Source organism: Trichosurus vulpecula, chromosome 4 (assembly GCF_011100635.1).
Source record: "Trichosurus vulpecula isolate mTriVul1 chromosome 4, mTriVul1.pri, whole genome shotgun sequence".
Lineage (NCBI taxonomy): Eukaryota > Metazoa > Chordata > Mammalia > Diprotodontia > Phalangeridae > Trichosurus > Trichosurus vulpecula.
In genome coordinates, this window is record NC_050576.1 from 54,335,302 (window position 1) to 54,359,083 (window position 23,782).

Consider the following 23,782-nt stretch of genomic DNA (forward strand, 5'->3'; position numbering starts at 1 on the left):
TTCTGGGCATGCCACTAAATTATCTGCTTCTGAAAGTAAGTTTACTTTCACATATTCTGTTTAACAGTGTTCACTAATAGTAACGTGTAAAAAAAAATTTTCCACTCTCACCATGAAAATACTTTGTATCATACTAGCAATATTTCTTTCTTCCTTTATTTTTCTTCATTTTCGAAGAGGAGCAATGACATCACCCTCATGTGAACATCACTTTCTTGTGATTTGGTTTTAAGTGAGGCAGAGTTTCACAAAATTGTCAGCCTCACTCTCATCAAATTCCAGTGGCAGGAAGTCAAGGTGACCAGCAGTGGCCCGGGATGCAGTGGATGACCTTGGCACCTTTGATGTCTGACCAAGCTCTAAGCACTCCACACAGCCTGCTTCAGCCTTCTTCAATTGTCCTCGTCTGTCCATTCCACTAAGGGAAGTCTTCACATGCTTGGAGTGGTTATCCCCCTGACTCACAACAGGTTTGAGGCCTGACAATTGTCTTTAACCTGGTTTAGATGCTTTACTTGGGTGTTGCTGCTGTGCATACTACAGCTTCTTGGAGCCACTGGTGAGAGTTGAGTGAGTCAGGTAGACACCAAAGGTAGATGAGCCCCCCTGAAAAGAGCTCATCAGGCCCTCATGCCAGAGGTTCTAGTCCTCTTGAACACCTCATACACTCCTTCCTTTAACAGCAGTATTGAAGACCTGAGAACCATATCAAAGACATATTGGTTAATATTTAAATATCCTTTTAATGAATAATTTTTGATCTTTAAATACAGCATATTCTTTTTGCTGTAGAAGTTCTTAAGCTGAAAAGCTAAAGGTGGGCAGCTGGGTTCTAGGAGGTGAACACATTTAATTCAGTAGAGCTTTATTTAGGGCTTGTTATGTGCCAGGCATTGTTCTGGGCCCTGGGGGGAATACAAGCTAAAGGAAACCGTTCTCTGCCCTTGAGGAGTATACCTGAGAGCCTGAGAGAGATAAAACCGACCAAAGGACTTTACCCAGGATAATGCTTTATAGGGAAATGCTATGAGTTCATAAGAGGAAGTGAGATTATGAAGAGGGAGGAAATAGCATTCCTTGTGTTGAAGAGGAAACAGAGGTAGGAATTGTGGGAAATGATTCTCTCCTCAGAGGACAATAAGTAGACCCTGGAAAAAACAGATTTGAAAATTATTTTTTTAGTAATGGTGGTGAAATTGTCCTGATCCATTCACACTCTTATTCTTTTGTAAGCAAGGTTGGCATTTTAAGATTCGCATTATGCTGTCCTGGATTTTCATCTCTGTTCATTGGTTTAATAACATTAAATAACTACATTAACTTAAATTCTTATAAAAACCAAACCCAAAAACAATAGGAATTGAATTTTATCAAGCTTTATTCTAGGTTTGCTATTTAATTTCTCTTGGTTCATTCATCTGTTGATTGCACAATAGTTATTTCTTGTTACTTGATGCCCTTTCTTCTTGTGTCTTTCCTCCTGGAGAGCTTTCTTTAACTCATTCCTTCCCAGGTCTTTCCCCATCCTTAGATCTTTCCTTGACCCAGTCATCATCCCAGTCTATCATCCTATGGTTTTCTTTCCTTTTTCTGCTGGACTCCTAGAATAAGAAGCTGATTCTACTTTCTTACCACCTATTCATTTTTTAGCCCCTTAAAATCAAGTTTCTGACCCTGTCATTCTACTCAGTCCTCTCCAAGATTACCAAAGATCTCTCAACTGCTAAATCAGATCCTTTTTCCCCTCAGTTATCATGCTCCTTGACTTGTCTGCAGCCTTTGACACTCTAGCTTACTTACCTTTTCTGGCTACTCTCTCTTCTCTTTGCTTTCACAACATGATTCCCTACTTATTGGATCACTCCTTTTTAGTTTTCTTTCTACTCATCCTTCCTCCTGGCTTAGCACGGATGTCCTCCAAGTCTCTCCCTGGGCCTCCTTCTCACCTCACACTCTCTGCCTTGCTCATTAATTCCTATGGCTTTGATGATCATCTCCATGTATATGACTCCTAAATTTATGTATCCACTCCAGTCTCATATCGCCAATTATATACTATATGTCTCTGCCTGGATATTCCATCAGAATCTCAAATTGAACATGCCTCAAATGGAAATCATCGTTTCCTAAAAATCTGTATTTTTCCCCTCTAAAGTTCCCTAGTTCTGTTGAGGGTTCTACCATTTTCTCAGTTATCCAGGTTTGTAATCTCAGTTTAGTTGTTTTCAGTCACGTTTGACTCTTCATGACCCCTCTTGGAGTTTTCTTGGCAAAGATACAGGAGTGGTTTGCCATTTCCTTCTCCAGCTCCAGCTGGAGCTCCAGCTCATTTTACAGATGAGGAAACTGAGGCACACAGGGTGAAGTGACTTGCCGAGTTCACACAGCTAGTAATTGTCTGAGGCTAGATTTGAACTCAGGTCTTCCTGACCCTAGGCCCAGTGCTCTATCCACTGAGCCACCTAACTGCCTCCTATAACCTCAGAGTTTTTCTTTACTCTTTCTGCTAACACCCCATGTTCAGTTTCCTAGTGTTAGTTTTTCAATCATATTTTAAAAAAAAATTTACGAACTTAACATCAACCAATATGAGCATTTCAGTATTGAAAGAATAAAAAAGAGGAGCGTATATGAAACCATGAATTTATGTTACATACAGGTCTTTATCACAGTAGTCACAAAATTGCCCTGTTTGTGTTCCTTCTGATTTGTTTCCTTTGAACCGCATGTTTTTTATTCTTTTTCCACTCTCTTGCCTCTGTCCCCTTACCCATACTCATAGAGTCAGTGCCCTCATTTAGGTATGCATCATTTCTCATTTGAACTGTCAACTAATTTGTCTTCCTACATCTAGTTTCTCTTCTCTCTAAATAGTGGCCAAAATGATTTTCCCAAGGCATGGATCTGGCCATGTGACTACCTAGAAGACCTCTAAAAATCCTATTCAGCTTTAAATCTATGATCTTACCTCTGTTCAAAAACTTTCAAGGACTCCATTTTACCTCTAGCATAGCAGTTCTTAGCCTGAGGTCCATGAATTTGCTTGCAAAAATATTTTGATAACTGCATTTCAGTGTAGTTGGTTTGCTTTGTCATCTTCTATATTTTATTTTATGAATTTAAGAACAGTATTCTGAGAAGGGGTCCATAGATTTTACCACATTGTCAGAGTATCCAGGATGCAAAAAAGTTTAAGAACCACTGCTCTGTTTAAAATAAAAATTCCTTAGACTGTACTTTAAGGCCCTACTGGTTAACTTCAACCTACCTTTTCAGCCTTATTTCACATTTCTTCCTTTAATACACTCAACAATTTTAGTGAAACTAGACAAGTTAAATTTCCTTCATTTTGTGTTCTATCTTTTGTTTCCATTAATTTACAAAACCCTGGGATGCACTGTTTCCTTACCTGTAACTGTTAGAATCCTTATCTTCCTTCAAAGTTAGCATAGGTTTCACATACCCCTAACTCCTAAACTGGCTTGGCAGATGGGCTAAACCAGGTTGAGGGTAACTGACGGGCCTCAGACTTGTCGGTGAGTTAGGGAGATGTCTACCCCAAGCATGTGAAGATTTCCCCTGACAGAATGAGAACTATTTGTTCTAATGGCTATGAAGGGAACTGAAGCAGGCTCTGTGGAATTGAAGACGCCAAGGTCATCCACTGCATCCCGGGACATCACTAGTCTTTGTTGAGAGTCAACTTTTGTCCTGCCACTGGACTTTGATGACTCAGGAAGAGAGAGTGAGGCTGACAACTTTGGGAAACTCTGCCTCACTTAAAACTAATTCACGAGCAAGTCAAAGCATCACCTCGTAATGTCATTGGCCCTCTTTGAAAACAAAGGAAGAACAATAAGGTGTCTCATTCTCTCTTAAGCCTGCTGGGTTGTTAATCTTCTCTTCCTTCAAAAATCAACTTATATTTACTTATTGGTATATCTAGATAAGTAGGAATTGGAGAGATGGAATAAGGGAGAGAGGAAGATTACAAGAGCAGTTTGTGGCCTTAGAACAAAGAAAGGTTATATGACCTATATTCACTCAACAAAATTTGTCAGCTTTGTGGAATTCGCTGTTAGATGGTGATTAAATACATGGCCTTGATCCCATTAGTATAATGCTCTCAACAACTGAACTTAACTGACACCAGATATTAGGTAGGTCCTGGAAGTGCTGTTACAAGATGTAATTGGGTCATTTGGGAAACTTCATTCTCTACATTTGGGCGATATAAATTATATGTGATTTTTTTTTAAGTTAAATTTTTTTTTTTAGTTTACAACACTCAGTTCCACAAGTTTTTGAGTTCCAAATTTTCTCCCCCCCCCAGACCGCATGCAATCTGATATAGGTTCTACATATACCTTTATATTTAACTTATTTTCCCAATAATCAAGTTGTGAAGAAGAATTATAACCAATGAAATGAACTATGAGAAAGATGATACAAAACAAAAAATCAAATCAAATTAAAAAAAAAAAGAGCAAATAGTTTGCTTCAGTCTACCTTCAGACTCCGTAATTCTTTCTCTGGATGTGGACAGCCTTTTCTCTTGTGAGTCTTTTGGAGCTGTCTTAGAACCTTGCATTGTTGAGAAGAGCCAAGTCTATCAAAGTTAGTCATCACAGGAGCAATGCATGTGTGATTGTGTACAGTGTTCTCCTGGTTCTGCTCCCTTCACTCATCATCAGATCATATAAGTTTCTCCAGGTTCTTATGAAGTCTGTCTGCTCCTCATTTCTTATAACATAGTAGTATCCCATTGCATTCATATACCACAATTTGTTTAGCCATTCCCCAATTGATGGGCATCCACTTGATTTCCAATTCTTTACCACCAGAAAAAGAGCTACTGTAAATATTTTTGTACATATGGGTTCTTTTCCCCCTTGTATGATCCCTTTGGGATATAGCCCTAGAAATGGTATTGCTAGGTCAAAGGGTACACACATTTTTATAACCCTTTGGGCATAGTTCCAAATTGCTTTCCAGAATGGTTGGATCAGTTCACAATTCCACCAACAATGCGGTCATGTTCCAATTTTCTCACATCTCCAGCGTTTATGATTTTCCTGCTTTGTCATGTTAGCCAATCTGACAGGAGAGATGTGGTACCTAAGGGTTGTTTTGATTTGCATTTCTCTAATCAATAGTGATTTAGAGCATTTTTTCATATGACTATGGATATCTGTAATTTCTCTGAAAAGCCTGTTCATATCTTTGACCATTTTATATATGATTTTTGGCATGTTATTTCTGATACTTTGTTGGACAGTGATTTGTCTTTTACTTTTCTCATTTTCTTTTGCTGATTTGTAACCTACAGGAAAACAATTTCTATAACCTTGGCTTTGATTTGGATTTGATGCCATGGGACTCAGATCCTTGGGAGATTGCAAACCAATCTTGTGCAGGTAACGGTTTGCCACTTTTAATTTGTAATGAACTGTATAGACAAGATTGACTTTTGGGTTATTCGGCGGTACAGCAATTCAGTTTTTCTGGTTGTGCATCCTGGTAGTGGGTAAAAGGCTCAGTGGAGTCTATTCTATTCTACCTGTGGTGGCTTGTAACTCCAAAAAGAGAGAGAGAGAGAGAGAAGAAAGGAAAAGAAAGAAAAGAAAAACACCTCTGCACGAGTAATAGAAAGAATGGCCTTACTCTTAAATATCATAAATGAATTTAAAATTCGTGCCGGAACAAAAATATACTGTCAACAAGAGAAATAGATGTCGCAGTCCGATGTAGGCTACATTTAAAGGACTATTGACATAGAGAAAGGGACTTTTTAGAAAAACAATCAGATTTACTGTGGCCTTAAAATTGTTTATCTGAACATTCACAGGATTAGAAAGCATACACAGATATTTTTTACCCCAAACTTTTCAGGTTATCAAATTTATAGGTTCTGTGTTCCAGAAATAGTTTTGCCTCTCCTTTTCATTATAATATTGGCTTCAAATTAAAGATTTTGAAGTCTTGGGTTATGATTTTTTTTACTTCCTTTTTTCTCCTTTATCCATCCTTGATCAGACACTCCATCATTATCCATCCTTGTAACAGACACTCAGAATTAAAGTGATATTTATTCTCTTGTTTTACAAAATTCAGTGCTTTTCTCCATTTTTTTAAAAATTCTGCTAATGGAAAATTTTACATTGGTGCTAAAGTTAATTGAGCTAAAAAAGTGCATTTTGAGTACTAGGTGAAATTTACTGGTTTAGATTAGCCTCTACTTAGTTCAACAAACATTTATGAAAATGCCCATTTCCAAGATATTATAATAATAGCTACATATGTCCTAATTATGCATTTACCCAAAAGACAAAAAAAGATTAAAATTGGGCATTAAACACACATTTATATCTGGGAATTGAACTTTCCAAAGGCAGCATTTATGTTTAGGTATTTAAAGCTCCTTTTTAGGTGCGGAATTTATTTTTGCTCTTGTTCATTTTCTTCATGAGTTATAATGTCTTGCCCCATGTTTTACAGATAAACATATCAAGGCAGAGCCTCAGCCACTTTCTCCAGATTCCTCAAGCTGTTCAGTCTCTTCTCCTCAATCAGTGGATTCTTATTCTTCAACCCAGCATGTTCCTGTAAGTAGCTGTTCCTTTATGTTGATTTGGTTGTAAAAAATACGGATATGGAAAAGTAGCACTTTAAAACCTTGCTTGTTCACAATACTTGAATGAGGCCTATCTGACTTCAGTTAAGAATGATTTATTAAGCAACTTCCATGTTCCAGGAACTGTGCCAAGTGTACAGAGTCAAAAATGAGACAGTCTCTGCCCTCAAGAAGCTTACATTCTATAGGGAAAGCCAACATGTACAGCTATAAATGGTAATATTCATAATAAATGCAAGGCAATATTTTTTGAGAAACAAGTGGCTGGGGACAGACAGACTCATCGGGTACCAGGAAATACCTCATGTAGGATGTGGCTCTTAAGCTGAACTTTGAAGGCAGCTAGAGATTCTCAGAGGTAGAGATGAGGGCGTGAGGGTCACTGCAAGTGCCTGGAGATGGAATGCACTTTGAGAAGGACAGTAGTGGTCAGTTTGGCTGGACCACCGTGTGTGTGAAGGGAAGTAATATATACTATGGCTGGAAAGGCAGGTTGGAGCCAAGTGGTGAAGGGTTTAGAATGCCAAGCAAATAAATTCATATTTGATCCTGTTCATCCTTCCTTCTTGAAGAGGGCTGATAGTATTACGAGGGTGATGTCTTGACTCTGTATGAATTGAATTTGGGCGAGGCAGAGCTGCTCAGAATCATCAGCCTCGCTCCCTCCTCCAGAGTCATTGCTTTTTCTGCCAGAGTATCAGAGTCCAGGGGGACGACAAAGGTCAAGATGCCTGGCAGTGGCCTGGGTAATAGGAGCCACCGAAATCTATTAAGTGAGGGAATGAAATGAAAGGCAAGGTAGGTAGGACATGATCTGACCTGTGCATTAGGAAAAATCATTGGCAGTTTTGTGGCAGATGGATTGGTGTGCCAGCAGTGGTGTGAATATATGATGAAGTAATTGACACAGAAAGACAAAGACATGGGGCTAGGCAAGTCATATAGTCTGGCTGTAGACTGATTTTAATGGAGTTACTGACAGTATTTTATACAGGTTAATTGCTGAGTCATCCTGACTTCAAAGAAGAGTACAATAAAGCATTGGTTAGGTTTTTTATCTCCTTGTTCCTGGGAACAAGACACTATTTTTCCTCAAGGCTAACCAAATTGAAATATTTATGTTCTCTCCCGTATAGATGACCAGACTGAAACATTTCTGTCATCTCCCATGTAGATAATCAGCTATGAAGGCGGGTTTTCTTTGCCATGTCTTCTTGTCCTGAAACTGGCCTTCCTGTGCATAGACCCATTCTCAATTGACCTTGCTGTGCAAAGATCTAAGACACTGCTTCACAGAGGTCTGATGAGGCCTAAACGGGATAGAGCTGGCTGCCCACAGATTGGAGGAAGAAGAGCCTTGAGGCAGGGAGATCAATTAAGGGCTGTAGCCATAGTCTAAGTCAAAGATGATAAGGACCTGGACTAGGTTGGTGGCTGTCTGAGGGGAGAGAGGTGTCATGGAGGCAGAATCAACAAGAATTGAGGACTGATTTTTTGGGGGGTAGGAAGCATACTTTTAATTAATTACAGCACGCCTTATGAATTCAGATACCACTGGTAATAAACAAAATGAGATCAGTTAGTGAAAAGATTATAGCTTGTAATTGGCCTGCATTACACATTGGATCTTGTAAACAGTCAGATTTTTTAACATGTGGTAATTCATTTTGGTACCCAAAAGTTTAAAAGGAGTTAACTTACTGACTTTTTGTGGTTTGTGAAAATGTTGATTTTTATTCTGTTTTCCCTTTACTTATAAAGCTGACAGTTCACAGAGGAAGATGTTTTGAAAATTTTTCTGAATAACAGTCATCAGTTGTAGTTTGATTTCTAATTGCGTAGTTTGAGTTATACTTATTTTTGCATATGTTTGTATAATGTGACCAAATGCTTCACTTATACAGTATCTTGCTTCACATTTATATGCTATACCAGGCTTCAGCAGCTTAATGGTATTGTGCCAGAAAGATGATTTTCATTGGCACACTGTCTACACTGGTATCTAGGTAAAACTGCAGTGTAACATAAAATCTGTTTTTGGTGTTCTCCTACCTATTTGTGCCTCTTTTGAACCTGTTTTTACCCCTTCTTCCATGTCTTTTACTCTCCACTTGATTTCATAAAATTATAGGGCTTTAGTTTTGAAAAGCACTTGGTCTAACCTCTAATTTAGTCTGATCACTGATGCAGTGATATCTACCAATTAGTCAACAAGTATTTATTAAGCACCTATTCTGTGCCAGGCATTGCTAGATGCCAGATTACAAAAATGAAGAGTGAAAATAAACTTTATAGTGAGCTTACATTTGGAAGGAAAATTACCACTTAAGAAAAATTACTTTGTTTCCAGATTAGAGGATGTATTGGAGTGGTGAGAGGCAGGGAACTCAGCTAGAGGGCTGTCCCAGTAATTTGGGCTGTAGGTAATGGAGCCAGACCTAAAGTGGTAGCTGGGGGAGTGGAGGGAAGAGGTCTGCTCCGGGAGGTATTGCGAAGGTAGAAACAGCAAGATTTGGCAGCAGTTTGGGTATGTGGTGGGGAGGAAAGATGAGGAATTAAGGATAATCATGAGGTTATGAACCTGGGACATTAGAAGAACAATAAGAAAAATAGGAAAGTTTGGAAGAGGAAGAGTTTAGGGGAAAAGATGATGAGTTCCGTTTGTGACATGTCAAGTTTGAGATGTGTCTGGCATATCCAATTTGAAACGTCCAGTAGGTAATTGATGGCCTGGGGCTGTATATCTGTGTCTTTGTATCATTGTGTCTCCATCTCCATCCCTTACTTGGTCATCTCCACAGACATAATGGTTCATCCCCATGGCAGCTGAGGAGGTTACCAGGAGAAAATATTAAGGGATGCCCTCTGCAGCATCCTGGACAAGTGTCTACATCCGCCTTTGCTTGATCATCTTCATAAAGAGGGAACTTACTTCCTTAGAAGGGAGTCTGTTCTGCGTTTAGGAAGTTCTTCTTTATATTGAGCCAAAGGCTGACTCCCTGTGACTTGTACGTTTTGGTTCTCCTTTCCTCCAGAGCTACATAGAATAAATCTAATCTCCCTTTCATGTGATAAACCTTCAGCTATTTGAAGATAGCTAGTAAGGAATTTTTCTCCAGGCTAAATATCTCTAGTTCCTTAAACCTAAACTGGTTCCTTAAACCACGGGCAGGGTTTGCTCTCACAGTCTAATGGGAGAGACAACTCTCAAACAACTATGTACAAATAAGTTATATACTGGATAAATTGTAGATAATCAATAGAGGGAAAGTGCTAGAATTAAGGGAGATAGAGAAAGGCTTCCTGTAGAAGGTAGGATTTTAGTTGGGACTTGAAGAAAGCCAGGAGATGGAGATGAAGACAGGGAGCATTCCAGGGATGGGAGACAGCCAGAAAAAATGCCTGGAGCTGAGAGATGGAGTCATAGAGGTTATGGAAGGTAACATAGGGAGTGAAGCAGCCTTTGGGTGAGTCAAATCTATGCTTCTGGATGATGTTTTATAGTTGCCATATTTCAAATTTTTTTTCCTTTGAAGTGCGTTTAAAAAAAATTATCCACCATATAGATTCAGAACTTAGTAGGTGCTTAAGATGTGCTATGTCATACACTGCGCATGTATTGTGTAATTCAATATCCAGTATAATATTAGAGACAGAAATGCTTAGGAAATGCTTTTTGGAATGACTTAACAAGAGAAAATTACAACTTTTTGCATTTGTTTTTTTAATTTTATTTTGCTACAGGAAGAGTTGGATTTATCATCTAGCTCCCAGATGTCTCCCCTTTCTTTATACAGTGAAACCTCCAACAGTCCTTCCTCATCAGAGTTACTAAAGGAAGACAAGCCCGTCATTGGTGCCACAAACAGGACTGGTATTGTCTAGCTTTTGATTAATTTTTCTGCCATGGACGTAGATTTATATTCACTTTCTCCAGGGGAGTTCTAGAGTCGGAGTTTCTCTGAGCTTTCCTGCTTTTACAAATTTCATGGAGATGTGATATTTGTCCATGACGATTCACTGATTAGAGACAGAGGAGGAAGTAATCTTTTTTGTTTCTTTGTTTTCCTTTGTAACATCCCAGTGTTTCTAGTTAGCAACTTCCTTAGATGGATGTAATGGACCTTAAAAATAACCTTTATTATCTTAAGTAGTGAGATCTAATCCACAGTTAAATATACCTATTTTGTGGCCAATATTTAACCAAGATAATACATAGAAGAAAAGGTGTAAAGGACGTTATCAAGGAATTGTATAACAGGAACAAACTTGGGCTGGTCACATGGTGAGAGTGAGGAATTACAGGTGGACAGTGAGAGTGCTCCACTGATACCTTCAGGACATTAGGAGAAAGTAAGGAAGGCCTCCAGCCCATTGGGTTGGTCTCCTGTGGAGAACTCTTGGGAGAACAAGGGTGAGATTGAAATAGTGTGGACCAGCATGGATGAGTTACGATCTTCATCATTGAGAGAATTCCTGACTTGGTTGGATCATAGATTCATTTAAGTATTTGAAAATAATATAAGAAAATAAATGTGTGTTAATTTTTATTTTTCATACTTTAATTGATCCACTTGTATTCATTTATGGTTTGGTATTTTTTTTTTCCTATAGTAAATGGACTGACTCCAAAAAAACAAAGTCACATTATTTCAAAGCCTTCAATTCAGCCCAAGCCATTAATTCTGCCAGCAGTACCCAAGAGCCAAGCCAACTCTACCATTCCAACCAAAGCAATCATCATTCAGACACTCCCAACGCTCCTACCCTTGACAAAGCAGCAACCTGTTATTCACATTCAACCTGCACCTGCTAAAGGTATAAGACTTACGTATTTATGACTGTATATCAGAAGTTCCCAGACTTATTTGGCCTACTGGCCCCTTTAAAAAAAAAAATTACTCAGTGCCCCCTTGGAAATCTACCTTCTTTAACCCATTAATGTTTTTTTTTTAATTTGCATTATTTGAAAAAATATGAATTTTTTTTAAATGACACATCTTAAATTTAATAATTTATTGTAAATTTGTGGGTTTTTCCTATGCTGAAATTTTGATGATGCAGTATTGCATCATGTAAGCATATAGCATCGTATTGTAAACAAGTCATCTGCACATATTCTTGCTGGTGCATGCTGGACTTTTTTTTTTTTTTGGAGGGAAGAAGGCAGGGCAATTGAGGTTAAGTGACTTGCCCGAGGTCACACAGCTAGTAAGTGTGTCAAGCATCTGAGATCAGATTTGAACTCAGGTTCTCCTAACTCCAGGGCCAGTGCTCCACTCACTGCATGCTGGACTTTTAACAATGCATGACATGCTTGCCTGCCAACACTTGCTTGTTAAGACCTATCAGTGGATTTGACCACTGATTGGTTATGACTTGCATTTTGTGTGTTTATTTGGAAAATAACGTAATCACTACAACTTAAATTCTGTTGTACAACAGATGAACCGTGTATGAAAGGTTTTTCAGCATTTTCTTCTCATCTTTCCTTATGCTCTACCACCATTTTACTTTTATTTAGCACCCCCCAATTGCACCCCAGGCTACTACTGGTCCCCACAAAACTTCCCATTGTTCTACCACCCCCACAGCAGGCAGTATCACCTACTTTGGGAGCCCTATGGATATGGTTGGAAGACAAGATTTGTCATAACAAGCTGGCCATTGATGCCATTTTAAATGACAGGGTTTTATGAAATATATGAGGAGACTTTTGCAACTAAATACAAAAACAAAATTGTCTTTATTTTTAGCATTCTGTAGTTTACACATGGATATTTAGGGATAGAGTAAAGTAATTATGATATTTATAGTAACAAAAATGATTTTTAATGGTATTCAGGGTGGCTAACAGACAATACTGTTTGTTTCCTGTAAATCTTTATAAGATGCCAAATACTAGGAAAGAGGTAAATTGGGAATATGTGCCTTGATGACTTGCTTTCAGTGTCAGACAGAAATCCAAGTTTCCTAATTATTTATCTGGTTGTTTCATTTTCACGTTATAACTGTGGAGAAACATCACTCTGGGGCTTTTGAACATTTGCTTCCAAGATCTCTATTTTCTCTACCAATTGCAAATCTCAACTCCAAAATACTTCAGTAGATTTTTTTCATGATTTTATTTGTCTGAAAAAAAAAAGTCTCACATAGAAGTTAGCCTTTTGTCAGTGAGCGTCTCTCCACTTTTGTGGACAGCAGACACTGTAGCTAAGCCCGTAGTGGAGGCTTTTCCCGCTTGGTAGCATCTACCAGACCTACTGATTTGTAGATTATCTGACCTCCATGGCCAAGGTCAGTCATGAGAGGAGGACTTTAATGGAGGGTGTTTGACATTTGATAAGTCCCATTGGAAATGAAAATAGAACCCAGGAGCCTCTTTGGCCAAAACAGCAAGTGCAGCAACAACACCAGTAATAACAAATACAATTCATACGGCACTAAAGAGGTGGCCCAACTCTTTTAATCTCATGTCATCCTCTCCCCATCTCTGTGATACAAGCATTACAAACGTTTCTCTCCCCAATAGACTATAAGCTACTTGAGGACAGAGCCCGTCTTGTTTCGGTGTCTGTAGCCTTGCTGCCTGGCTTAGTGCTTGGCACAGAGTTGGTATAGATGATGAAGAAGGCGAGCCTTAGAGAGACTCTTAAGAGTCACAGGTGAAGTTCAAACGATGCTCGCTCCAACCCGAGTCTGGTTCTCTTGAGGCTTTGTAACGTGGTGGATCGACCAGGGGATGTGGGATCAGGGAGCCCCAGCTTTAAATTCTGTCTTGGGCATTTATTAGCTAGGAGACTCTGGGAAAGTACCATCACCTTTCTTAACTTCAGTTTCCTCACCTGTAAACTGAGGGAAGTTGGAATCAGTGATTGCTGAGGTCCCCTGCAGCTTGAAAGGCGTGATCTTGGGAACTCTCCCTACAGCTCACTGCTTAGCTTTCTTTTGAGGCTTCAGCCCCTTGCGTCTTTAAAGTATGTGTATATGCCTACCCATTGAGTGTACATGTGTGTGCTTGTGTGTGTGCATATGTGTACAGTACAGGTGGGCATTCAGTCATGTGCATATGCATGTGTTTGGGTATGGATGTATGTGTGCAGTTGTGTGCATGTGTGTATGTTGTATGCGTGCATATTGTATGTGTGTACATAGATGTTACGTGTACCTATGTGCATGCGTGGGGCATTGTGTGCATATGTGTATTGTGCACATTGTGTGTGCGCTTGCATGTGCAATGTGTGTATATGTGCATGCTGTATGCTCATGTGTATGTTGCATGCACACATGCCTGTACGTATGTGTGTGCATGTTGTGTGCTTGTATGTGTTGCTCATTGTGTGCATGTGTATGTGTGTGTGTAGCACAATTGATTTTTGTAGTCTGAAGAGGCAGTATGATTTAGTGCAAAGAGGAGAGATGTTGGATTTGTAGGGCCCAGCAATGTCCCTCGTGAGCTGTATTCCTTGACAGTTTGCTGAGCCTTGTACTGAGTGGGTTGGATTAGATGCCCTAAGGTGCCTTCTGGCTTTAGATCTGGGCTCCTCTGAGCCTGTGAATGAGCACAGACACTGTAGTTTTGGACCTTTCTCTACCAACACCTGATGAAGACTTCTTTTAAACATTGTGGGCCTCAGTTTCTTCAATTATAAAATTACAATTTCGGGTCCCCTGCTCCTAGGTGGAAGTGTGCTCGAATTTCAGAGAAACGTGTGTGTATTGCCTATGTTGTCCAGCAGATGGCCTGAGATACTCAGAGTTGCTATATCGACAGATGAATTAGTTTTTAGAGGAAAACATTAAAAAACTTTTTGGTTACCATCCAGCTAGAGAAAGCATTACATAGAGAGCCCAGTGAAGCCCGTTCCTCAGCATTGTACTTTCCTTAGTGTCAGACAGTGGTGTAATGTAGACATTGTGGTTCCAAGGGAAAGTTCTGTGGGTTTGGGAGTCAGAAGACCAGTTCTCCTCCCCTTTGTCACTCAATCTCAGTGGCACCCTGGGCAATTTCCTTCCTTTCTTTGCTCTTCAGTTTCTTCATCTGCAGAATAAAGTTTGAATGTGAACTCTGTAGTCTCTTCAGCTCTAGATCTGTAATTGCATGATCCTGAGTCCCTGAACATCTCTGAGTGTCAGGTTCCTCGTCTGTAAAATATAAGCAGTAGCACTCATGTTGCCAGACTTACAGGATTGTTGTGAGGAATTCATTTTGTAAATGTGAAGGTGCTTTGTGAGAGTGAGTTGTTAAATATTTAAGCGAGTTTTGGCAAACCTAGTTATCACTTCTTTTTTGCATTTAGCTTTGTTGGATTTATTTAAGATATAGAAGGACAGGGTTATAACATGGCTTATGTAGTAAATTAATACTTTTACATTTATTCCTGTGATGATGCCCTGTGTTAGTACAGTAGAAAACTTTTCCACACCTTAGTGCTGTGGTTTTTAACCTGGGGTCCATGGACACCCTAAGGGGTCTGTGGATCAATTTCAGGGGAAATGTGAATTTGGATGGGGAAAAAATTCTATCTTCATTTTCACTAACGTTTAATTGAAATTTAGCATTTCCTTCAATTATGAATTTTAAAAAGTTATTTTGAGAAGGTATCAGTAGGCTTTACCAAAATGCTAAAAAAGTTAAGAATGTCTGCCTAGCGCATGATTGCATGAGTTACTCTTACCTAGACTGGTCTTCAGACAACAGACAGACACATCCTGTGTGCCCGGTACAGACTCTGGGTTTGTACTCAAAGCTTTTTTAGCTTGATATAGGACCTGTTAGAAACTGCTCAACTGGCATAGCTTTTGAGAACCTATTAGAGGTGTAAATAAACACAGTCATTTAATTTGCTTTCAGTGTCCTAGCAACAAAGGAGGGTGTAATCACACTGATAAGAGGAAGCTTTTCCAAACCATTAATTTACTATACAAGCCACGTTATGACCAAGTCCTGGTATATCTCAAATAAATCCAAGGAAGCTAAATCTGAGAAAGTAAGTGCTCACTGAAAAGACTGATAATAATTGCTTAGTCTTAAACAGATTACCAAACCAAAAATTGTTAGGCCTTAAGCTATATACGATGAGTAACTAGGGGCGAGAGAATGTGAGAGAATGTGTTTTTAATGCCTTCTCTCGCAGTGTAGCGTTAAAGACATCATTTTTCTATTTAAATGTCTTAATTACCACAGGGCTTTGCTATTAGATGATTTTTACACTTAGGCCAAATCATGGACTCCAGCATATAACTCTATAATTTATCTGCTATAGACCGGGTAGTCTATAAAAGCTATTATTTTCATACTCCAGTGATAGTGTTATTAAGTTATTGCTTGAATTTTGCTACTAACATTTAAGTTCTTGCTCTGTGTCAGGCACTGTGCTAAGCACTAGGGTTACAAAAAGAGGCAAAAGACAGTCCTCAGGGAGCTTATAATCTAATGGAGGAGACATCATTCAAACAAATACGTGCAAAGCAAGCTATATACAGGATAAATAGGAAATAATTAACAGAGGGAAGGCACTAGAATTAAGGAGGTTTGGTGGAGGCTTCCAATGTAAGATGAGATTTTATTTGGGACTTGAAGGAGGTCTAGGAGGTCACTAGTTGGAGTGTAGGAGCAAAAGCATTCCAGGTATGGGGGATAGCCAGAGAGGATGTTCGGATCTGAGAGATGGAGTGTCTTGTTAGTGGAATAGCCAGGAGGTCAGTGTCCCTAGATCAAAGAATGTTACATGTTGGGGAGTATAAGGTCAGAGGGAGCTAGGTTATGAAGTGTTTTAAATACTAAACAGAGCATTTTGTATTTAATCCTGGAGGTGACAGGGAGCCACTGGAGTTTATTGAGTAGGGAAGGGTAACATAATTGAACCTGTGCTTTAGGAAATCACTTTGGTGACAAGAAGGGAGGATGGATTGGAGTGAGGAGAGACTTTTGAGGCAGGGAGATCCACCAGCAGGCTATTGCAGTAATCCAGGTATGAGGTAATGAGGGTCTGCATTAGAGTGGTTGATAGTGTCTCCAGAGGAAAAAAGGGGTGTATTGAAGAAATGCTGCAGAGGTGAAGTTGACAGACCTTGACAACAGATTAGCTATGGGGTGGGGGTGGGGGGGCAAGAGATAGGAATCCAGGATGACTCCTAGGTTGTAAGACACGGGGATTAAGAGGATGGAAAGATTCTCTAGTATTAGAATGATCCATAGAAATGGAAAAGGTGGGGGGGGGTGGGTAGTATAAAGAGAAAGACAATGAATTTTGTTTTGGATATATTGAATTTACGATGTCTGGTGGACATCCAGTTCGAGATGTCTGAAAAACATTTGGAAATGTGATGTTGGAGGTCAGCTTAGAGATTGGGGCAGGATAGGTAGATTTAAGAATCATTAGTATAATGATGGTAATTAAATCCATTGGAGCCGATAAAACCACCTGGAGAAGTAGTAAAGAGGGAGAAGAGAAGAGGGTCCATGACAAAACACTGAGGGACACAGTTTGAAGGTGTGAGCTGGAGGAGGATCCAGCAAAGGAAACAAAGAAGGAACAGTGAGAGAGGCCACAGAAGAGCTGTATTCTGAAAACTTAGAAGACAGTGTCAGAAAGGAGAAAGTGATCAGCAGAGAGATCAAAGAGGATGAGGATAGGAAAAAAGGCCATTGGATTTGTCAGCTAAGAGATCATTAGTAACTCACTTGGGAGAGGGCTGTTTCAGTGGAATGATAAGATCAGAATCTGGATCGTTAGGGGTTAAGAAGAGTGAGAGGAGAAAAAGTGGAGGCGCCTGTTGAGGATGGCCTTTTCAAGGAGTGTTGCTACAAAGGGGCAAAGAGATATAGGAAGACTTTTGGCATACTTGGAGCTTCAGAAGTACTGTGGAATTGAGTGTATTTATCAGTCTCTTTTTTTCCCTATATCTCCTCAGTATAAAATAGGAGGTATTAAGTGGCAGAGTCAGTATTTGAAACTTCCGATTTTCCTGAATTTCCACCGCACATACTGTACTCTTTCCTCTACATCACATTGTCCCCTGAGTATTAGATCATTCTTTTGAAAAATCATTAATTTCATTGAAGAGGCCCTATAATATTCTTAGTATAGTCAGTGCAATATTATCTTTAAACGGGAGCATCTGGAAGATCTCACCACATATAGGAAATCTTCATCTGAGTAAACTTTGCTTTCACTGGTTCTGTGCCTCCACTTATACCATTCTCTATTCCACCCCCATCACTGCCTCTTGAAATCCTACCTATCCTTTATGACTCACTCTCCTTTCCTAAAATATCCTCTTTATCCAAATCTTACATATATGCAAGGGTAGTCCTAGTCCCATATCCTTCAAAAAGCTTTTTCCTGACCTTCCCAGTTCAGGAAGTTTTCCCTTCCTCTGAACTTTTTGATGGATTGGCCTTTCTGGTTCAACTCATTTGGATCTTATAATTTATTGACTTGTATTGTTAATTATCTGCTCATCTGTATATGTGTTTTTGTATTCTGAAAGATTTTTAGCTCCTTAAGGATAGGGTCTGTGTCTTGTACATCCTTGTATACTCCTTTATGCCTAACATAGTGCTTAGAACAACTTTGTGTGCTTGATGAATATTAGCTAATTAATTTTTGTTTTGAGCAAAATTTAAAGATGAAACTTACAGACCATCAAAACCTTGATCACAGGCTTTAGATCTGGAAGTTACCTTCGAGATGAATTATCTAGTCCAGCTCTCTCATCTTATAGAGGAGGAATGAGAGCTCCTGAGAAGTTGTGACTTTTCCATGATCATACAGATGTCACTGGCATGATAGTCAAAATTATGATGTGTCAGAGGACCCAGGAGTAGTCTTTCAAGAGGGCGGTTGGCTGGGAGACAAGATAGGATATTTTTTATAGATGTAGAAATTAAAGAGATGCTTATTTACTATTTTCACCTGGTGACTAAAGATTCTCCATTATGAATAGCACCAGTCAAATGGCCAGTTTTGTCTGATGCCTACAAATCACAAGATCATGTGATTTGCAAATTTGTGGTCCCAGGTATCTGGAAAGTCACTTAGTTATCCCATTATGTTTGTTTTTTTTTTTTTGGCAGGGCAATTGGGGTTAAGTGACTTGCCCAAGGTCACACAGCTAGTACATGTCAAGTGTCTGAGGCCGGATTTGAACTCACGTCCTCCTGATTCCAGGGCTGGTGCTCTACTCACTGCGCCACCTAGCTGCCCCCCCATTATGTTTTACTGTAATGGTGTGCACAAATTGGAATGGGCAGCATTTTTAAGTTTGATTCTTTAATCCTTTTAAAAATAAATTTTATTTTTCCAGTTAAAAAAAATTTATTTTCTCTTCCCCTTTCCTATTCCCTCCACATTAAAAGAGAAAGAAACCATTGTGATAAGTAGGCATAACAAATTCAAGCAAAACAAATCATCTCATTGGTTACATCTAAAAAGATGTCTTGTTCTGTACACTGAGGCCATCACTTCTCTGTCAGGAGTTGGTAGCATGATTAATCACTTGTTCCCTGGAATTGTGGTTGATCCTTGTACTGATTAGAGTTCTTAGTCTTTCAAAGTTGTTCTTTAAGATGTTGCAGTTGGATAAATTGTTAACCTGTACTCACTTCACTATGCATCAATTCATACAAGTCATCCTACGTTTTCCCTGAAACCATCTTCTTCATTTATTTCTTATGGCACATATGAAATCTTACTACATTTACATACCAAAATTTTTTTAACCGTTCCCCAAATTGATGGGTACCCTGTTTATTCTCAATTTTTTTCATCACAAAAATGAATTGCTATAAATATTTTTATAAATTGGACCATTTTCTTCTTTCTTTGATCTCTTTAGCAATACGCTTGTAGTGGTAATCGCTAGATCAAAGGGTAACACAGTTTAGTGACATTTGGGGTATAGTTTGATAATGTTGTTCTATAATAGTTGGTCCATTTAACAACTTCATCAGCAGTACCTTAGGGTGCATGTCTTTCTTCAGCCCCTCCTACATTTGTCATTTTCCATTTTTGTCCATTTCAGCAGTCTGATGGACAGGAGGTACACTCTCAGAATTGTTTTAATTTACACTTCTCTATTAGCGATTTGGAGTATTTTTTCACGCTGGTATTGATGGCTTTGATTTCTTCCTTTGAAAACAGAATAGGCAACATTTAGCCCTTTTTCTTTTGGATGTGAAGAGGTACCTGGAGCACACATGTTGAGAGTTCCTAGATTCAAATTGCCAGTTGATTGGGATATAGCTGAACACGGGAATGAAGAGACTTGGTATAAATTAAAAATGAAGGAGGCAGGAGTTTGTCTCATATAACATTGAATTATGTTGGGCTCCCAAAACTTAACTTAACATTCCTCATGGTGTAGTTTTATCAGCATCACAGCAGATATGATAAGTAGCATTGATGTGAATTTATTGTCCTGATGCCTCTTGAGATCTGTTCCAAAGCTACTTGCTTCTTAATTTCACATACTACTTAAATTTATGTGGTACTGCTGTAACAGGAACCAGTAATGCTTTCTTTCCTTTGAATTTTTTTTCTACTCTATTACTCTTTCTTTTGGAATACTGTCAAATGCCTACTGAATCTTTCAAATCCTTTTAACTATAGCTTAACCCCAGATTCTGAGGAATGCTGCTTTTTATGGTTTTTTCCTACTTAATAATATTTTATTTCTTCCAATTGCACGTACAGATAGTTTTCAACATTGACCCTTATAAGATTTTGAGTTCCAAATTTTTTATCCATCTTTTTCTTCTCTCTCCTATGCAACAGCAAGCAATCAGATATAGACTATATATGTACAATCATATTAAACATATTTCCACATTAGTCATGTTATAAAAGAAGAAGAAAAGCGAAAAACCGTGAGAAAGAAAAAACAAAAAAGGTGGAAATAGTGTGTTTTGATCTGCATTCAAACTCCGTAGTTCTTTCTTTGGATGTGGATAGCATTTTCTATCATGTGTCTTTTGGAGTTGTCTGAGATCGTTGTATTACTGAGAAGAGCTACATCTCTCATAGTTGATCATACCGCAGTGTTGCTGTTACTGTGTACTATGTTCTTCTGGTTCTGCTCACTTCACTCAGCTTCAGTTCATCTAAGTCTTTCCAGGTTTTTCTGACATCTGCCTGCTCATCATTTCTTATAACGCAATTGTATTCCACTACATTTATATACCACAACTTGTTCAGCTGTTCCCCAATTGATGGACATTCCCTCAATTTCCAATACTTTGCCACCACAAAAAGAGCTGCTATAAATACTTTGTACATGTGGGTCATTTTCCTTTTTTTATGATCTCCTTGTGATACAGACTTAGTATTGGTATTGCTGGATCAAAGGATATACACAGTTTTATAACATTTTGGGAATAGTTCCAAATTGCTCTTCAGAATGGTTGATTAGTTTACAACTTCACCAACAGTGCATTAGTGTTCCAATTTTCCTCCATTTTCTCCAACATTTATCATTTTCCTTTTCTGTTATATTATCCAATCTGATAGATGTGAAGTGGTATTTGGCTTGGTTTTTTAATATTATGACCTATTATGTCTTTACATGGGACCCAGCCACAGGAATTTGTTAAAGTTAGTGAACCCAGCACTTGGTCACATGCTTCCTGTTGTTTTATGTCTTAATTATTTTTTATTTCTATCTTTAGTCCACTAAATATCTTTCTGTTTTTGCTTATGAGTCATTTTTCCATTTTGAAGATTTTTGATTTGGTAAAGTAATACAGTCTTGAGAGAAAAAATGACAAGATAAATGTGTTTACAATTAATTTACCCTTTTAAGTTACAGGAATTACAAACATCATGAGGGAGTTTTTAGATATTCCTTCTTCCCAATTTGCCTTGGGTACTTCTAAGGAAAAAATGCACTAATTGTATGCAGATCATTAGTCTGCCTTTATAAGCCATCTGAAACCTTCTTGAGATTTTGCTAAGTCACCTACCTTTGGAACTGTGGAATTTGGAATTTGGACTTCCAGGGAACACCTTGGAATTGTGTTCTTTTTAGTTTCTGGATGGAACCTCTTTCAGGTTTTGTGAGAATGATCTTTTTTTAGAGATGACAGATGTTCCTACCAAACAGGTGCTCTGGAGAATTATTTTAATCTTTAGTATTCTCTAGTTCTTATGAAACACTAAGCTGAACTTTATGTGGGTCATGTCAAGTATCTTTGACTGATAGTTTAAAGAAAAAAGAATTAGAAATGATTTTTTAAGTTAGCTGTTAATGTAATAGTCTTATTTCACCAGATGGATTTTAAATCAGCTGTGGAAATTAGCCCTGGAATCCAATTTCCTATAAAGTGGGACAAATCTAAAAGAAATCACCCACTAGGCAAGTAAAATTTTTAATACAAGTTGGTAATACCACTGCTGTGTTTTATATTAATCTTCTTTAGGCACACTGCCTTCAGATATAGTATCATTTTATAGTGTTAATAAATATGAAGACTAGGGAACGGTTTGGCGGACTCATCAATTTTTATTACAGTTGAGTTCTATTTGCACACAGTTAAACTCTGTACACATTTTTGTTTTTGTTTTTTCTTCTGCCTCACCTAAGGTCCATTTCATGGAGTTTTTAGTTTTTGAAATTTGCTGCTTTTTAATAGTTGAGGTGGTTCCCTGGTCAAATAACCTCTATGTGTGCAGGTGGCATTGATTTAAAATTATTGGTTCTCTGCTGAATGCAGAAGAAATTTGATATTTATAGTTAAAATATATCCAGGGCACTTTTGAATATGTAACAAGTTTAATAGAGTAATTATAATCTTTTAGAGAAATTGTACTAGGTTCAAATTTAAACGAATTTGATCTCTTTGTGTAGTTGAGAAGACATTCAAATTAATTCAGCAAACATTTATAAAAGACTTATAACTTGTAGAACTTGGTACAAAGCCCTTAAGGAGGGCCCCTGCCTTCATGGAGCTAATAATCTAGAAGGAGGATACATAGATAAATAACTGTAGTTCAAAGTAGTTCTTGTTAAGTACCTAAGAGAAATACAAAGAAAATAATGTTTATGGTCTGAGGAGAAACACAAATTTGGAAGCATTATATTGCTATAGTCACTCTTTTAATGATAACTAATTTTAAAAGGGAAACTTGGAGCCAATTTTATTCAAATTACCAGCCTCTTAAACACTAGTAATTTGTTGTTGTCAGAAATCAGTATACATGGACCAATTGCAATACTACTTTTTCCGTGATGGATATATAACTTCTGTTTTTTTTCCCACAATGTAGGTCAACCTGTTGTGCTCTCTCAACCGACCATGGTACAACTACAGGCACCTGGAATTCTGCCTTCTGCTCAGCCAGTCATTGCTGTCACTAGGGGAACCACTCAACTACCTAACCATGTGGTGAATGTGTTACCAACCCCTGTAGGGAATAACCCAGTTACGGGCAAACTCTCCATGACTAAACCTATCCTACAGACTACCACAAGAGGTGTGGGCTCAGATGTGAGTTTCAGCCATTAAGTGCTTTGCTATCAGATATTTTCTACCTTATTTTTTTGCTGTATTCTAAAAAAAAAATTACCATAGTTTGTCTTCACTGTTAATCTGCATTAGCTAAAATGATTATCTCTTCTGGAAGGTAAGTGAGTTTGGTTATCTAATCCAATGAAAGCTTATAATGAAATTATAATCCCAGTCCTTAGTGGGAAAAAACCTGGATAAAGGCCCAAACAAAACTGTTAGGTTAGAATCCAAGTAAAAAGATTATGAAAAGTCTGGAATGATTTGATCCAAAATGAATGTGTAAACTGTGTGTACCTCTCTCCCTCACCAGAATAATCTTTTAAAGACTTTCAAATTTCACTGCTTGAAATCGTTTGGCAGTTCCTCATATAAGAGCCCATAGTTTTGGGGGTTTTTTAAAAGCAATATTTATTTTTAGCATTCTTTTTGGTCTTCTGGAGTCCTTTTACCCCCGCATTAATGATTAGATAATGAATTATGATTATTTGGTATTCTGTGATATTTCCTGCAGTACATCCTATTTCTTAGTTGTTTTGGGAGATGAGATAGAGAGAGAACTGCTTAATAATGTCTAAATCTCTGAAGTGCTTTTGAGTATTACCTCTTTCTAGCCAGTTACAGCACATGGTCGGTAAAAA

The 23,782-nt window shown here is 38.3% G+C and overlaps 1 protein-coding gene across 1 annotated transcript in view; it reads left to right on the forward strand.

Annotated features, from left to right (window-relative positions):
- The window catches only part of ATF6 (activating transcription factor 6), a 210,106-nt gene that overhangs the window by 10,533 nt on the left and 175,791 nt on the right, over positions 1-23,782 (forward strand). The window contains exons 3-7 of the mRNA XM_036753691.1: positions 5,330-5,417; positions 6,499-6,605; positions 10,379-10,508; positions 11,249-11,452; positions 22,903-23,123. Of these exons, the coding sequence (XP_036609586.1) occupies positions 5,330-5,417; positions 6,499-6,605; positions 10,379-10,508; positions 11,249-11,452; positions 22,903-23,123 (750 nt within the window). The remainder of the gene's footprint in view (positions 1-5,329; positions 5,418-6,498; positions 6,606-10,378; positions 10,509-11,248; positions 11,453-22,902; positions 23,124-23,782) is intronic.